The sequence below is a fragment of the Chlamydotis macqueenii genome, chromosome Z (assembly GCF_036417535.1).
Source record: "Chlamydotis macqueenii isolate bChlMac1 chromosome Z, bChlMac1.mat, whole genome shotgun sequence".
Classification (NCBI taxonomy): domain Eukaryota; kingdom Metazoa; phylum Chordata; class Aves; order Otidiformes; family Otididae; genus Chlamydotis; species Chlamydotis macqueenii.
The window spans coordinates 60316105-60334879 of NC_141593.1; the positions used below are offsets into that span (position 1 = coordinate 60316105).

The 18775-nt window shown below is 41.1% G+C and overlaps 1 protein-coding gene across 5 annotated transcripts in view; it reads right to left on the reverse strand.

Annotated features, from left to right (window-relative positions):
- Positions 1–18775, reverse strand: part of EPB41L4A (erythrocyte membrane protein band 4.1 like 4A) — a 144381-nt gene that overhangs the window by 79606 nt on the left and 46000 nt on the right. For all 5 annotated transcript variants that reach the window (XM_086771201.1, XM_086771200.1, XM_086771199.1 and 2 more), the window contains exon 2: positions 8667–8771. In XM_086771201.1, coding sequence (XP_086627327.1) covers positions 8667–8771 — 105 coding nt within the window. The remainder of the gene's footprint in view (positions 1–8666; positions 8772–18775) is intronic.

The window sequence follows — 18775 nt, forward strand, 5'->3', positions numbered from 1 at the left end:
CCTGAAGTGAACTGAAATCAGCTTCAAGATATATCATCTTATAGTACTCTTTGCAATTCAGCTTTACGTGCATAGGTAGATTGATTATTTGTTAAAAAAAAATACTGATATTGATGGCTTATCATTCAAGTTTGCGAGTCAAGCACAGAACAGTTACAGACTTCTTAGTTCTGAAACCTGAACTCCACCACCTCTTGTATCCATGTGATTCACTGGCTGCCATGAGACAAAGCAGAATTAGGCTGGGTCATTAAAGACTGTATGGACACTTGTAGACAATACAATCAAAACAGAGTTGCATTAGAAATCTTAATTGTCACTAGGCTGTACTTGACTTGCAAGTCAAATTACATTCTTTCTACAGTGTTCTGAAGGCAATTTCCAAGCTTGGGGGAGGGGAACAAAATTCAGAGGGAAAACTGCAAGTTCAGATGCAGAGAGAATCTGAAAAGGGAAAGGAAACAAACCTGGTTATTTGTATCACTACACACTTCCTTTCCTTCCCTCAAATGGGGCCAGCAGGAGGAACTGCACTCTGAGCCCTCATCCCTGTAAGACAGGTTGCTGCTACTCCTGCTAGTGAAAAGTAGCATCAGCTGGCAGGAGGAAGTATATACTCTTCTGAGGGTACCACAGGCACCTAGATCCCTGTGCTACCTATGTGAAGTTAAACAGTTCAGCTCAGACCAGTTTACTGCTGGCACAGAGAGTGGTGGGGAAGAAGCAAGAAATCTATTCTGCCTTCCCATTTCTCCAGTAAGTATTTAGCATTGTGGCAATGCCACAAACCCACACTTAAAATCACTGTGTAGCTATTTATTATTTTAAAGGCTGCCAAAATTTTCCTGAAGAATGCAAGGGGTGGAGGGAGGAGAGGGAGATTTCTGACATTTATTTGTAAGCCAAAGATGAATGGAATTTCATGGATAATGAAAAGGCATTTGTTAAGCCAATGTTAGACAACAAAGACAAGAACATTTACAAAATCAAGAATCCCTACAACAGAGCCCTCCAAGCATACATACGTATGCACACATAATAACGTGTATTAGATACATGTTAAAAGGTTTGCATAGACATATAAATAGTGTTGGGTGTAGTTATAGTTTTGAGCTCACATGTTAAAGTGTCAAGAGAAATAGAAGAAAAAAACAGTGTCTTATTAATCCAGTACACTTGCACAGGTGGTGCTGACAACAAACGTGCATTTGTGAATGCCAAAGTAGCCCCAACACGCAGTCTCACTCTTTTTATCTATTTGGCAGATAGCTTGCCACATTCTGGTTGTTTCCCAGATGTACCTCTCCTGCACAGACAGCAAGGGTTATCTGACTTGTAAGTAGTTCACCACTACTGCAGAGAGGTGAAGGGACCAGCACATACCCATCCAACTGCAGGTAATACATTTTGTGAATTTGAAAGGGAAATTTAATATGGGAAATGGGAAAGAAAAAAAAAGCATTATTTCTAAACAGTCCTAATCAATGCAACTATCCAATTACTGAAGTGATGGCGACTAGTTTACTAATTGTTATTTACAAAAAACATATAGTGTTGGTTTAATTTAATAATTTGTATTAAAGACTAAGACAGATTATAAATGTGCAATGCTATTAAATAAAATAATTACTTTTTAATTTTTAGGTAGAAATTAGGAAAAAAAAAGTTTTAAAATACAGCCTATCTAAGAATAGAGGGGCTCTGTTGTCCTTTTTACTTTTACAAATCTGGCTCACATACGAGCCAGATGTGTAAGCACTATGCATCCAAGCACCACGCAGTATTTCATATTTAGCCCTTTTAAATGACTGCAAATATTTTTCCACAAATCTGCAATCTTCATTCCTTGAATCTGCATAGGGTTAAACCTGGGTCAAATTCCATGAACCTGTTTGAAACAAAATATTAACTAGGTTGAAATGTTTGCTGTGGTATCAATCAATGAAGTGTCTGGTGGAGAAAAATCTACCAACTTCAAACTAAATTCTGGGCTGTCTTATTCAGATCCTTACAAAGCTGTACCCATCATGCCACACGTGCCAGTTTCTGTTCACATTTAGAACAGAGAAAACCCCAACTTTCAAGAGAAAATACAGTATTTTTCAATTTCAATCTGAAATTATTAAGATTTTTTCCATAAAGACAACATTAACAATTAGAATTTTTTGTCAGTTCTTTCCACAATTGTTCAGTGCAAAGAATCTAAATCTGCTAAGCTCAAGACATCTTTATTATCTAAGAAATGTACAAATCATAAGGCAAATTCTACGTGCAAAATACAAGTATGTATTTACTACTTCTGTATTAGAATCTGAAATTGTATTGATTTTACTTAGTACTAGATCACCAGTGTGAGCCTTCTGTTGATCCTGGTATACTCTAAAACCTTACTCTTACCGCCTTTAACTCACCTGACCGTCAGTTTCTCTAGGTTGTCTCAATCCATTAACAATCTGCTAAAATTTCTAGCTTGTAACCAATATTATCAGTCTCCATTTTCTTTTCACTGGCTATGCCGCCTATTTTAACAAGCACAAGTTAAACAGTTCAGCTCAGGTTGGTTTACTGCCGATTTTCTCTCTAGATAACTTCAGATACCATGCTTTTGGGGAAATGTCAAATCCATACAAAAAAAAAACCCATACAAAAACAAAATACAAACTAAGTTAGTTCATCTATTTTTCTAAGACCTTGAGATCAAAACACACACCACATTATGTGAGAGTAATTCCCTACAGAACAGGCAGTTTTGATTGTAAACAAACCTTTTGTTAAAATCATGCCCTTCTTTCTATAGTTAAGTTACATACAGCCTGCTCAATCTGTTACCCTATCCAATTTGGCTAGTAACCTGACAATCTGAGTGCACTGCAGTTACTTTATTAATCAAGACAGGGTTCAAGATGGATCAAGAAAACATCTTTCAGATACGGGACTCTGCGCAACAAGGATATGCAATTCAGGGCACAGGCTTCTGTGCTCAGCTTTGCAACAGCTGACTCGATCTATCATTACAGCACACCAACTCACAGCAGAGAGTTCAGCTTCACAAGAAACTGAGACCTGGACTATGCAGCTGCGAAATATATTGCCATGGTATACCTGTTACCTGCTGTGCCCTCAGGTCTGTATGCTCAAATCAGAGCTTCTTTACAGCAGGGGAGAAAAAACACAACTATGCTACACAGTTGATGCACAGTACAGAGAGGGAGAGCACTGTCCATCTCATGTGAGCTCCAGATCCTGAAGCAGTACACACATGTTCGAATAGCACTGCACCTGAACTAACTCGGGCAGGGGAAATTAGCTTGGCTGTGATGCTGAATTAATATGGTGATACGGCTTTCTGTACTTGTATTTCTCCCCTTAGATCCCTAACAGAATATCAGTATGCTGCACATTGTGAATATAACATCTCAGATTAGCATTACATTGGATAAGAAAAGGATATTTGCACCACTGACTGGTGTACAATGTGCCTCCTGCCGCTTTAGGTTAAGCGGGTTTAGTGTGAGAGTTCAGTTAGGGATGGTGATGGGGCAACCTGACCAATGTGATATTGTAAAGTGCAGCCAGGTTTGTGGAAGTAAAAAAAAAAATAATAATTTTTATTATCAACAGACCTTTAAAGTGCTTTTGGTTGTCTAACTTTGTGCAGTAAGGGAACTTCAGAATCTTTTTTTGTAAGAGAAGCTCTAATAGCAAGAAGTTCTAATAGCAAGATGCTTTTCAGCACGCTTTTGTGATTTGACAAGGGAATGCCTTTGGGCTTCAAAAGTACCCTTTCCCTCATCAAATTCTGCTCAGCTTTTACTGAGATATTATGCTTTAAAATTGCCATTTCCATTCTCTCTTTTGTGTGCCTCAAGAAAATACTGGCCTCCGGCCAAAACAGCAATTTGCACAACTATCCTAAGGCACACTGGAGATGCCACAAAGGCAGTAGCAAAGGGACTTTGTGGGGAGCACCTAGGAGCTGCATCACAGTGGGAACCAGAAGTGTGACGGGCAGGGGACCAGTACTGCCTGTCCAGCATTTGGCACATCCTGCACTAAAAGAGAGGTACATCATGTGCCATTGTTTTTCCCAAATAAAAATTGTTTTTCTCTCAAGCAATGAGAGAGTGAAAGGCAGGACAGTTTCCTAAGCCACCTCAGCTTCTGCAACAAAGATTCTGGTCATTATGTCTTACCTGAAAATATCAGATGGGGTACCATGTCCTGCATTTCTGACAGATGCGGCAGGAGACAAAAATGCCCTGTCAACTAGGATCCAGCTTACCATCTGCATTAAGAAGCATAAAGAGCATATGTGGTCTCAGCTTAGCCTAACTTGTGTGTCAGCAGCCTGTGCAGCAATGCAAAAGGCTCAGGTGGAGCAGACATCGACCTGCAGCCCATGGAGGACACCAAGTTGAGGCAGGCAAACGCGCCCAAAGGAGGCTGTGACCTCATGGAGAGTCCACGCTGGAGCAGGCTCCTGGCAGGACATGTGGACCTATGGACAGGGTAGCCCACACTGCAGCAGTTTGCTGGTAGGACTTGTGACCCCATGGGGGGGCCCATGCTGGAGCAGTCTGTTCCTGAAGAAGTGCACCCTGAGGAAAGGACATGTGGAAAGGACTCATGCTGGAGCAGTTCATAAAGAACTGCAGCCAGTGGGAAGGACCCACACTGGAGCAGTTCACGGAGGACTGTCTCCCATGGGAGGGACACCATGCTGAATCAGGGAAGGAGTGTGAGGAGTCTTCCCCTGAGGCTGATGGAGTGGCAGAGACAACGTGTGATGAACTGACTGCAACGCCCGTTCTCTGACCCCCTGCATTGCTCAGTGGGAGGAGGTAGAGAAATCAGGAATGCAGCTGAGCCTGGGAAGACGCGAGGGGTGGGGGGAAGGTGTTTTAAGGTTTAGGTTTTTATAGCTCATTATTCTACTCTGATTTGATTGGGAATAAATCAAACTAATTTCCCCAAGTTGAATCTGTTTTGCCTCTGACAGTGATTGGTGAGTGATCTCTCCCTGTCCTTATCTCGACCCACGAGCCTTTCTTTGTATTTTCTCTCCCCTGTCCAGTTGAGGAGGTGAGTGACAGAGCAGCTTTGGTGGGCATCAAGCCAGGGTCAACCTACCATATTACTATAAGATACTTTTTGTTTTTCCTTAGAAGTCCTGTTTTGTTCAGAGCACAAGATAGATAAAGCTTATATATTTCAAGGAGAAAGTGTTCTGGCAACCCCTAACCTTCAAGAACTTGATTTTGCAAATTAAATACTGTCATTTTAATATAGAGAGTTCTGGGGAACCTGAAATGTCAATAAAGAGAAATATGTGTAATACAACCAAATTACTACCCTAGAGATAGTGTCACCCAATTTATACTTTATTCTACTCTTGATGGTCTTCCCAGCACCATCTAGTTCTGTCAACGTTTGCTGCATCCAGCTATTCTCTCTCACTCGCTAATTAGGTCGTTAGCTGTTCGGGAAGAGACCATTTTAATGTTATGCATTCATACACTACATAGCACAGGGCAACCCTGTTCATTATTAGAGCCCTACTGGTACCATAAAATAATGATGATACCACCCACATAAGATGTAGCACACCAATGCAGCACTTAAAAGACAGCCTGGAAGTGCTGAGGTATGCAAAAGTAATGGGGAAAATAACTAAACAAGTTCTTTCAAACCCTTAATAAAAAATGTTTCTTTGTGACTGAGTTCCGTTCTTTAAAATACATAGTTTTGTCCACCTTGCTTTATTCATCATTCAATTGAATATATAGTATGACAAAAAAACCTGACAGAACAAATAGTAAATTATTCCCCACCATGAGCAATGTATTAATGGGTAGCCAAACCTCCAAATACATTTTTCTATCTGGGACTAACTCAGGAGCATGGTTTTAAAACTGATTAGCAAGAAAACCTTTACCTCCTTCCCTTAGGAAATCTACTGTGGCCAATCCAAAACATATCCAATGCAAAATTCAAATCTAGGCTTCTTGCCAGCCATTACAGGACTAATTCCCACAACAGCCCAGAGAGTTTTAGCCATATTCAGTGCACAACTGAATGTATGTTTACAGCTACAGCACAAGGTGTTGTTTATTGCATGGAAGCTCTTCCCTTTATGCTGGTCATTCTTAAGAGCTTATAAGATTTCACTAAAAATAGCAAGCTAGCAACAATTGTCATGTCATAAAAGACATACAACACAGTAGAAGTTCACTCATTTACAAACTTTCCAGATAAAACAATCAACTTTTAATTACTCATACACAAACAACAGGAACAGGCATTTTCATACTATTTTGCTACAACACAGCCCAGGTGCAAAGCCTGCAGCAGAAACTCTGCAGGTTGGTCACTGTGGCAGCATCTACATGGTAGGGCGGGTGCACTCCAAAACACGGCCCACCATTGTGGTCTCTGGTTGTACCTCCTGGCTGCTTCGCAGCTGCATGTCAGGACAGAGCTGATGTGTGCACCGCTCTCCCACGCACCTGGGATTTCCCTGCAAAGAAAACCTGCAGGTGGAGGAAGACAGACAGCACTCCCATCAGGGGACCAGGAATACAAGCATGTGGCAGAGATGCCTGCCCACCAGTGCAGAAGCCAAGCAAAACATAGGCCAGTAGACCTCCACTCAGTGTAAGGCTGAAGCAACAGTGCTAGTACAACCTGTATCCCCACAACATGACTGGTGTCAGTGCAAGAGCAAGGCAAACAAGGTAAGCAGGATGAACGCCTTCTTAATCCATGGGAAAATCAAGAAGCACAGTGGCTTCCTGACCTTGTGCTAGCCAGACAATAAAGACAAAGGCTAACATTTAATTTACACCACTAGAGCATCATGTGAGAGAAAAAGGCAAAAAGGCTATATTCGTATTTGCAGAGGCAAAGCTAATGAGGTTACGGCCTACAGTTCAATGCACACTACCATAATACAAAATGCACTGGTATCATACTATCACATAATGTAGCCTGTTAGTAGGATGCATCCTACAGTGTGCCTTTATGTGTTAAGCCTTTCACAGAAGAGATGTAATCTTCTCTTATTTTCATAATGCCAAATATACTATTAAATACATAGTATGTACGCCTCTGGAAATGTTCCAAATAATAGCCATTCCTATTTTATTTGCCTCTACAGGAAAAAAAGGAAACACTTTTGAGAGAAAAAAAAATACCTACTAGGGCCTGTTGTGACAGGACTAGGAGTAATGGTTTTAAAACAGAGGGGGGTAGATTTAGATTAGATATTAGGAAAAAATTTTTTACACTGAGGGTGGTGGAACACTGGAACAGGTTGCCCAGAGAGGTGGTGGAAGCCCCATCCCTGGAAACATTCAAGGCCAGGCTGGATGAGGCTCTGAGCAACCTGAGTTAGTCGGGGATGTCCCTGCTTCTTGCAGCGGGGTTGGACTAGCTGACCTTTGAAGGTCCCTTCCAACCCTAACCATTCTATGATTCTATGATTCATTCACACCTCAGTTTCCTCAGGACCTTAAAAAATACTGGTTTTAGCAGTCTATCTTTAGTTCACAGATGAATCTGTCTTCCACCTCCTTGCAAAGAAACTTGGTTAGAAGCTTATCAAGGAACTGAATTAATAAATGCCTAGACTATGGCAGAGAAATAAAGATATACTGAACAGGGCAGTCTGTAGCTCCCAGCAGCAATCAGTAATTTTCTGCTAATATGGTTCTGACTTCAGTCTCTACATGTTCAGCTTCTGCTAAACAGAAGAAATTGGCAAATATTTAGCCAATTCAATAACTTATTATTTCTAGATGAACCATAACATCATCACGGTCTTGTGCAGTACTTTCAGCACAGAAGAATGACTTCAAAAGCATAACTTAACCACAGACCAGGCATTATTTCCTTTATAAAATTAAGGTAACATGAAGCCCACCCTATGAATACAGCACTGGTCCCACCTGCTGAGCATCCCCTGCTCCTCACCTCTGACCGCAGTAACACTGCACAGGCCATTTTGAGGTGGCCACTCCAAACAGTGCTGCCCCAAGCCACTGCCTGTTTTTGCTGAAACGTCTCAGCCTGGTTTCAATTTTTTTTTTGCCTATTTAGGACTGTAATCTCCTGGTGGGAAAAGCTCTCAGATGTCACAAGAGAGCATGGGCACAGAGCTGGTTTAGGCAGAGTCAAAATGTTATTGCCACCATCCTGACCCCTGGGGCTCCATGAGCAGCCGCCACATCAACCATATAACACATTCTGGAACAGGTGTTCAGCAAGTGCTACAAGTGAAGCAGCCTGGGATGCACGCAGGCACACTGCTTCCCAGATGCCACAGGCCAAGCGAAGCCAGACAGCATCGTGCACCAAGCACTGGCTTCAGGGCACAGTATTAAAAGGGAAAAAATATCATACTTTCATATCATAATTTTGTACTAATTATACTTTCTTCATTTTGTTTTTCAACAACATGTAGCATTTGATTCTGCTCCTATCTAAGATATTAAAGTCTATTCCAAGACTTTAATGCAAATAAACACAAAGACATTATTACTAGAAACCTGAGCCAGGAAATAGTAAAAGTTAGTGAAAGTACGAAAAACTAATGCTGTACAGGCAAATGGCTCAAACGGGGTAAATCTTACAGATGGGAAGTCCAACCTGTCGTGTCTTTTACTCACCGTTTGATGACTTCGGTCACAGTAGCGCAGTCCAAAGTAATCTATCTCCACTAGGTTTAAGTGACGAAATACGTAGCCCAGGACGACCGACCCTTTCGTTGACTTCTGTGGGAAAGAATTTACAGAGCCTTTTCACAAAGATGCTTTCCCTTTGTCAGCTATGTGCAGTGGCATTCATGCATTCAGTTAGCTTTGTCTAAAAAATAAAGGAGGCAGTCCCTAGTGCCTTTAACAAAAATTTCAGCTGTACTGAAGAAAATATTTTGTCCCGACACATGTTTAATCAATCATTATGTAAATACTATTAGGTAGATGGCAGGTCAGTAGTTATAAAATACAAAACAAACAAAAAAATCCACTCAAGTGTACTTGCATAAGCATGATGCTAGTGAACCTAGCATTCTTCTAGAAAATTTCTGCTCTCTGATCAAAATTCTAATCCTCATGACATATTTTAATTCTAAAATCATATTATTCCTTCCAGCACAGGCCTGTCACTCAAACTCTGACAATGAATATCAGGAGGCAAAACTTTGCCCTTAAGATCTAAATTAGACATCATTAGCAGCTCTGTTACTACTCTTTGTAAAAAACATTAGGATTTATTTGTTATCTTTTAGGGTTTTTTTATAGTACTAATGGGAGCAAACCAACATCCTGAATTGCAATAATCCTGTTGTTTTCTAGAACATTACTTCATTAAGGGTCTACACCAGTATTTGCAAACAATGCTGGGGACAATATTGCTAACAACACTGTACTGCTGATAATGCATTACAAACAGCGCACTTCCACCTGAATGCCTCTTATTTGTTGGTTCGCCTGGCAGCCAACAACAAACAGACTAGGAAGATTGAGAATAATTACACAGAATGATTCCCCCTCAGAATCAATTAGAGTCTTTGACTACTATAGCTCTAAATTTCACAAGAAAATATGGACATAACTCATAATTAGGTTTTGGTTAACTGCTTCATGTATACATTCATACGTACACGTATAGGTACTAAAATACCAATGCACACCAAAACTGCCCTGCACTTGGCCTCCATAGTCACACAACACCGAATAGCACATATGCACTTGAAAGATGTAATGCCAATGACCAGTTTACAACAGATTGGATTTCATAAAGCAATTCGCATCCTCTTTAATCCTCTAGATTGTACTAAGATCACTAGAGAGAAAAGAAACAGGAAAAGGAACCTGTGGGATATTGTTTGTGCTATTTCACCTTTTAGCCTAAAAACAAGTAATTTCAAAATTAAAATGGTAAATAACATTGTTTAAAAAAATAATTTCATTTAGCTTTGCTGGTGAAGTACCAATCACATAACAACAGTGAAGACATCCATTCTTTTTCAGCGGGTGCATTTGGTCAGGATTTGTACGCAAGGCACACAGACAAGGCCAATACAATAATTTCAGATGGCTACTCAAACTCTAAGCAAGCCACGACAAGTCAAATATCTCTGGTAGGCTGGGAATTTTGTATCCATGCTGTTCACCAGACCTACTCTATATCTGCTTAAACCAGGAGATGTTCTTGAAAGGTTCTCAATGTGGCACAGTCTAAAGCCATCATATAGGTTGTTTACACTAGGCAACTGTAATTACGTATTCCCTCAGCATGAACAGTGAGACTTAATGATCAGCCACAAAATAGAAAATAACTTAGGGGAAAATATGATTAAGGTAACCAGAAATTCACTAAATCCCATTTTAGCATTCTGGATAAAGCAAAGCACTATGGTGATTTCATCACCACATTCCTCAACCAGAAACTGAACTTGGGGTGCAAAAACACTGCGAGACAAGAATCAGCTCCTCTTACCTATTCAGTGACTATCAGGAGCACTACAAAAAAAAAGATAGAAACAAAACAAAATACACCTTAATTAATTTTTTTTCAATACAGGTTAAATTATTAGGCAGCAAGGATTCCAGACTGAAGCAGTAATTGCTGTCATACCTCATTTTATCCCTAAATCAGTTGTTATGCAAAGACACAGGAGAGATGTCCCACTAAAAAGCCCGTAGTTATCTCATCATTCATATGTCATATAAGGCGAACGACCTTTATCAGTGGAACTGTTTTCATTATCATTTAAACAGTTGCAACAGTGTCCTGGGAACCTAGGATTAGACAGATGTGTCTAGAAACAGACACAGGAAAAGCTCAAAATAACAAGTGGTCCTGATTCTGGATGGATGACCTGCATGGATAAATGATGGTGACGCTTCCTAACTGTGTACTAAATGTTAAGAGAATATTACAGACAGAAGCAGTTCACCACTAGCTGCTCAGAGCCATAGGGTTTTGACTTGGTTAACCGAAGTGTGGTTAGTAAACTCTTGCAGGGTTTGAGGCATAAAATGCCCTGAGGCATAAAAAGGGCTGCCTGCACCATGGCTTACAGGGGACACAGAGCGGTGCCCACCAAAGGCATGCTGAGCTTCTGTGATCCTGAAGCTCAAATCTATATGCTTTCAATGTGCTTTCCACTCTATTTCTGACCAGTAATCTTATTCACAGCATCACTTAGTTTTATTAGTAGAACTAAGAAATAGTAATTGAGCAGCACAAATGAAGCTGTCGATTTTCCATTCAGGCATCCTACAATAATAATACACACTGCTGGGAGTAATCAAAGATACTAATGCAACAAAGAAGCTAAGTCTTAAAGGAGTTTAACCTACACAACTCTGCACCAGTTTAGGATTCAGCTAGCCTTCTTGGCTGGAAGTCGTCTTCTTCAATCAGCTGAAGGCTGCCGTGGGCTGTACATAGAGTCTTTGGGACAGCGTTCCTCCCATGAGTGCTAAAGGTAGTGTGTGATCCCCAAGAAACACACACATTTCACACCTGAAATTTGGCTTTTAATTTCAGTTTGGCTGAAATTAAAGACTCTCTTTCCTTTCAGAGATAAATGGTAACAGTGCATAAAAAGCTTTTTAACTGTTTTTTACTTACATTGCTAGGCAGAGAGAAAACATAAATGCCTGTTAATTTATTCTCTTGACACAGATCAGTTAACACTTCCATCGTTGCAGGTCCTGCAGAAACAGATGGTCCAGCTGTGGGGAAATGCTGAGCAAAACCATCCAACTTTAAATGTCTGGGGATTCTCCACCTCTGCAGTGACAAGATGCACTTTGGTTATCCTCAGCCAAAACAGACCATGTGCAGTAGTCTCCATAGCCATTCTTGCCAGTCCCTTTCACATCCTTCAGCAATGCCTGCATACACACAAGGCAGTGCTTTGCAAGGGAACTGCCAGGATGAGAGCCAGCAGGTATCTCTACAATGCTCTAACCTCACCTTCCTTAACCTCAGATTTTCCCCAGCATTGAGGAGCACTCTTCAGGTAAAACACTGACCTTGCTAAAACCATTGCAATCTCATTTTCAATTAAAGTTCTCAATTTACGCCACATGATTTCAGGGTTTCATGCAAGTAAATTGCTTCTTCAAGTGGAATTAAGAAAGCAGTTTTGCTAATGAATCCCTAAGAGGCTACTTCTCAGTCCTGGAACATATTTTTACTGCACTCAGATAAAGTTTTGCAAACCAAGAAAAGCCATATAATTTCCCCTGATAAAATTACAGCAAAATTTAGCAAAGCTGCAAACTAGAACTATCGAAGATGCTAACAGGATTACATTCACATAATACGGCATTGCAAAAATTACATAACCTGCCTTGCATTAAGCTCAGACTTGCTAGAGGCTTGCATTCTTACGGGTAAACCCAAGTATATTTGAATATATCATCAGCAATACTTTCAAGAGAGAACAAATAATTGTTTGAATGAGTCATAATATCTTGTTTTACATGTTAGCACTGTGGCTTCATAAACCAGAAAGGCAGGTTTGTACGGTCTAAAGAAAACGACAGCCAGAACATTCAGGAGAGATCTGCTTTAACTGTATGTTTTTAATCAAAAGGAAATAATTCTTTTTAAAACGGTACATACAGTAATATATTTTAACATATTCATATTACTGTATATTTAGTCACCAGGAATTCTTATCTTCCACGCTGCTCATTGTTTTTTAGCTCCAGTGAGGTTTTTCTAGTTGGGTATTTTTTTCTCTTTTGTATTGTACACAGCAGTGCAGGCCAAATCAGATCCATAATCAATGGTAACTGAATTTAAAGACAAAGCAAGACATGCAGCAATGTCTGCCTCAGTAGGATGCTAGTCCCTCTCCTGAAAGGAAAGTGGTATATGTAGTGAAGCCTTTTTATATTGAAAACAAAATAAAAACCACATTGCCTCTTTTATTTCAAGCACCTATCATGAAACCTTTCTCCTGAAAGTATTTCAATCCACAGACAAATTCCTCTTTCAATCTCATAAATGCTAAGGAAGATGTAGATTAATTCATGAGCCTTCACTCAAAAAAAGCTTAAAACTTTTGGTTGAACTATTGCCTTTTGAGATGCCTCTCCCCACCACAACCATTGTTACAGTCTTTTGGAAAGTCACACTTGATGCTGAATTAGTTATTCTGCTTATATACTGGATAAAGATAACAATATGGAACAAGAGCAGAAGGTTTCAAATTCTGAACATGTGAATTTATACTAGAATATGGGAAAACAAGGAGGATGCTATGGGGGATGACACACAGTCATGCTGAGACATTCAGAAACATCTGTGTAACATCCCCACATTTTCCTGTCAAGTACAGGGCTGCGTGGGTTACGCTGCTAACAAGCACTCCAAGTGGGAACCACATTTGATCTGCTACCTATGTGCTAGACAGCAGCTTGCACCCATGCAGTACACAAAGTGCTCTGTATGTGCTGGCGATGGAGCGTGGCCACTGGCACTTCCACCACTGGTGCACAGGGAAAAGCAGAGAGCAAGCACAGCTCTTGACACGTGTCTGCACCACCCCACGTGCATTGTGACCAGCCAGACAGCATCAGTATACTGAAGCAGACATACTCCAGACTACTTTATCCAGCATTTTCAGAGACAAAACTGCCGTATTTTGCCCTAAGTAAAGGTTACTAAGGAGAGATGACAATTATGCACAAAAGCAGCATACAATCGTGCAACTGAGGATGAGCACAGCTACCAGTTCATCCCATTCCTCAAGCTCAGAAAAGATCAGATACCATCACAGTTTTCTATCATCTTCCATCTATAAAAGCAGCAAGGCACAAAGTCCTAAAATCAAAGTTCTTGGTGGTCTTTACCAACATAGAGTAAGCACCCTTTTTCCCCAAGGCAGTCAACCAGCCAGGCCTCAATTTGCACACTGTGTGTTCAAGCAGAGAAAAATCTTTAAATTAACAATGCTAAATATTTACAAATATTCACCTAGATAAAACAGTTTGACCTTAACTTGCAGAATGCATGTCCAAACAGAGAAGAATTTACATTAATTTTATATGTGCAAACATTCTCCAACACAATCACATAACAGAACTAAATACTTTCAGAAACTGAGGATTTAACACATGCAAATATAATCCCACAGTCTGCCCTCAGTATCTATCATTCAAATGTAGCAACTGTACTAATCCATCCCTCCCTTCCCTCCTCATGTTTTACTGAGAGTAGACATGCCACCCTGTATTCAGAGGGTTTTTTTCTGAGAACACATAAATTTACGGACATATGCACAGACCTCCCCATTTCCATTCCCAAGAACTTGACACACCATCTGATCTATCTGCTGGATGTAGTCTACAGCATTGACTCTTAAGTGTTGTATGTATAAGATGCTTGTAAATTGGCTTTGTTTTTACTAATGGTCAATCTAATGCACTCCAGCTAGAATGGAATTCTAGAAAATTGTCCAAAGGTGCATCTTATTTGACTAGTTTTGCAATTAGTGTATCTGTCTCAAGTTTATAAATACCTTTAAAAATCTGCCTAGGGGCCAACTCCTTAAGAGAGGGTAAGACACCTGGGAGCTGGGTCTCCAGCTAGTTAAACCTCTCCCCTTAAAACTACTGGCTAAAGGGCACTTTGAGGCTTTGTGGCAGACAGATGTAAACTATCTATTTGACTCTGAGAAAAGATAGCATAAAAAAAAAGTTAAAAAAATATTTAGTAAAGTATTTGACTTACTAGAAACTACTTCACCTCAGCTCCTTTTTTTGGGGGTAGATAAGAGCAACTATATTTACTTGGTATAGTAATGCAATTTGTACATGCACACATGTCATAGTTTAGCCCCACTCTGGACCAAGCCACACAGTTTCTCACTCACTCTCCCCACCTTCCAAGGGAATGGGGAAGAGATAATATAACAAAAATGCTCACAGTTTGAGATAAGGACAGGGAGAGATCATTGAAGTTACCGTTGCAGGCAAACAAACTTGACTTGGGGAAAATTATTTTAATTTATTATTACTAAAAGCAAAGCAGGACAGTAAGAAAGATAACCAAAAAAACTACTTCCCCCCAGCACTCCCCACTTCCCAGGCTTAACTTAATTTCAATTATGTCTACCTCCTTCCCACCCTGAGCAGCACAGGGGGGAAGAGGGAATGGGGGTTGCAGTCAGTTCATCGCATGTTGTTCTCCGCGGCTCCGTCTTCCTCAGGGGAAGAACTCCTCACATTCCTCCCCTGCTCCAGCACAGGGTCCCTCCCATGGGCTACAGTCCTTCACAAACTGCTCTGGCGTGGGGTCCTTTTCCATGGGGTGCAGTCCTTCTGGAACGGCTACCCCAACCGGGCCCTCCACAGGCCACAGCCTCCTTCAGGCATCCGCCTGCCCCGGCGTGGGGTCCTCCACGGGCTGCAGGTGGATCTCTGCTCCTCCGTGGGCCTCCGTGGGCCTCCATGGGCTGCAGGGGCACAGCCGGCCTCACCATGGGCTGCACCACGGGCCGCAGGGGAATCTCTGCTGGGAGCAGCATTACTGCTCCCCTTCCTTCTTCACTGACCTTGGCGTCTGCAGCCGTTCCTCTCACAAAAAATTCTTCACAATTCTTCACAAGAGTCAGACGCCTCTCAGGTTCTCTTCTCATCTCCTTTCCACTTCTCGCTGAAGTCGGGCTGAGTTGGGCCCAGTCAGCCGCCTGGCAGGAGGCCAGAGGGTGAGGGCTGCAAGGCTCACGAGGCTCACGCCTCCCCCTCTCTGCCCCCTGCTCCAGCTTCTTCACATCTTCACTTTTTTTTTTTTTTTCTGTTTTCTCTTTCTTAAATACATTATTGGAGAGGCGTTATCACAGAACATTCTGCTACCAATTGGCTTGGCCCTGGCCAGCAGCGGGTCCACCATAGGCCCAGCTGAGTCCACTGGACAAAGGGTAAACAACTTCCAGCAGCTTCTTACAGAAGCTACCACCTTAGCCACCCCTCACTAAATAAAACCAACACAACCCACATTATAAGAAATTCTCCAAGCAGGAATCAACGTCCAGTCAAGACAACAAAGGGCAATCAGATTAAACAAATAAAAAATGGAAAGACAACTAAATTTTGGAAATGTAATTAAATACTTACTAAAGCTGTAAAATTGATCTCTCATCAGCCAGGAACAATATTTTGTAAAATGGCAGCAACGAGTTCTGTATAGAGGGACTCTAGTCATATTAATTTTGTTTAAAAATCTATTCACTAATCTATCCTCTAATATTAACATTAGCCTGTTCATTAACATCCACATTTTACATATGACAGATGATTTACAGTACTGAGAACAATGCACTTGAATTTTTCACAGGAAAGAGCATTTCTGAAGAAATTAATATCAATGATCATTTCCATCATTCCCATGCACTTTGAATAATTCCTACATCGAAGAACGAAACCATTGTAACAATTATGAAATTGAAAAATACAGCATAAAACCACTCATTTGGAATGGTTAAGATGTTGGTTACTACTTTTTTCCTACTTTTCAGAATATACTCTTCACACATAGCTCTGTGACCTGGTGTATCTTCTTGGCAGGCAGGGGCTCTGTGCGTCCTGATTGGGGATACTCCAGAAATAGACCACAAGCACCTGCCGAGGCAGAAGACAAGTACGTGCAAATTCATCATGCATGCACCTTTCATGCACTCTCACAGATTTATGTTAAATAATTCCCCGTGATTATGGAAGACGACTCCCTTTGGACCCACCAAGGCCTGCAAAGCTGCAAGACAGGAGGTGGCCCTTTTCCCTCGGAAGCTGTGAGTGGCCCCGTCGGCGAGCAGGGCTCTCATGCGTGCGTGGTGGAAGACAAGAGCCTGGGCTGCCTGGCAGCGTGCATCCGGCAGGGTGGGAAGGGGGAGCGCAAGGTGCCAGCGGCTCTGCAGGAAGCCCCTTTATGGATAGGCTGCCTGCAGAAGCGCCCTGCCCTGGGACTGGGGGGAGCAGGGGTCACACTGGCTACCCAGGAACAGCACCCACACGGGGAGCCTGTGGAGGCTGCTTCACCCTAATCTCATGCCCCTGTACTGTGTCACAGACCCCAGGGGCAAACCCCACCAGCAGGAAAAGAAGTGGGGCTCTGCGATTCTTCCCCAAAGGACAGTGCACAAAACCACTCTTGCTCCAAACCCAGGGAACACGAGACACCCTGCAAGTGTAGAGACCGTGGCCTTTGGTTATTTCCGCAGAGCACAACTCAGTGCACCTCAAGCCTCTTTATTCTGAGTTGCAGCAGCTCCTGAGGACAGCCCTGGTTCACATCCAGCCTGAGCTGCCTTCGGAAGGGCCTCACCAGAGTTTTCTCCCAGTAGACAAAAGATTATGTACTTACTTTTGGCACATTCATTCCAAATAAATGAAGCATCGCATGTTTTCTAGTTAATTTTCTTGACATGGTTTCTGCAAAACCTTTTTCCATTCATTGAAGCCTTCTTTGAAACCTTTCTCATATAAATTTGTTGCAATTTTAAAAATCTATTGTTGACGTTGCTTACTTTGTCTTGTCTTGAAATAAATCCATTCTGAAGCACTTTCAATTTCCATTGTCACCTTTTCAGTTGTTTTGTCTTATTTCTTTTGTCCTGTTTTCTTTATTTCTTATGTTTTACTGGAGCAATATTTCTTAGGTTGCTTCTATCAATGTACAGACAAAATACAAATTGCAGAATAAATACAATTGTTTATTTTTAATCATTTAGTTCCAGTATGATTGGTTCTATTCCCCCTCTTTGACAGACTTTATGATTTCTGCCTATGTGCAAAAGGGAGGCATTTTAAGTACCAAAGCCTCATTTTTAACATTCGTAACTTTTCACATGGTCATTGGTCTAAATGCTTCTTTTAAATTAGGTGCTGTATGCATTTTTACGGAGCACATTATGCTCATTATGCATAGCAGTTTTAGAGCACAAGAACTTAACAATTTAAATATGTCGCGTGCTTTGATTAGCTGCTTTAAATGCAAGGCTGTCAAGGGAGAATGTCAGTAAAAAGCTAAATTCTAAAAGGCTTTCAGAAAGAGAAAATGTTAAAAATTAAAGAGGAGACTGTCATTCTGTCAAAGTGTTTCAGGATTTTACTACTACTTCAGCTGTCAAGCAGAGCAGTAATACAGTAAAACAGTTGCAGTCTTTTTAGAAGAAGTTGGCTCAAACTATTAGTAGAATGGTGGCAGATTTTTATGTTGGATTATTTGGGAATTTTTTAGGAGCAAGAACGGGAAGGAGAAAAGATCAGCATATACCTTGTTAATCCTTTATTTTGCCGTTTCTTTCATTCAGAATGAACCACTGTACTGTCAGAGCAGAGCATATCTGCAAAAGCTTGTTTGTACAGAGCACCACAAGAATCTCTGACCAAAGAGCAAACCACCTTCTCACACTCCCTCTCCTGAAGCTAAGCACAAACTTAGTGTCCTGCTCAGCACTTGCTCTCAGCCCTGGTGACACTGTTAACCTCTTGACCGTATTTTCCTTCAATATGACTCATAAGTGTAAATGGCCTCTTCTTCTGTTTCTTAGGATGCTTATCTCTACTACTTCTTGACTTTCAGCTGTGTCAATTTACTTTTTTTTTGTTCTTCCTCAAGCCTCCACTTATTTTCTTTTTCCAAAGCTCTGGTCATGGAGTCAGCAACTTAGGATGGTAATTCCCAAATAAATTTTCCATTTGTTCTTTAACCTTTTTTCTTCTTTTCTTGTTCAAGAGTAAGGGCTACA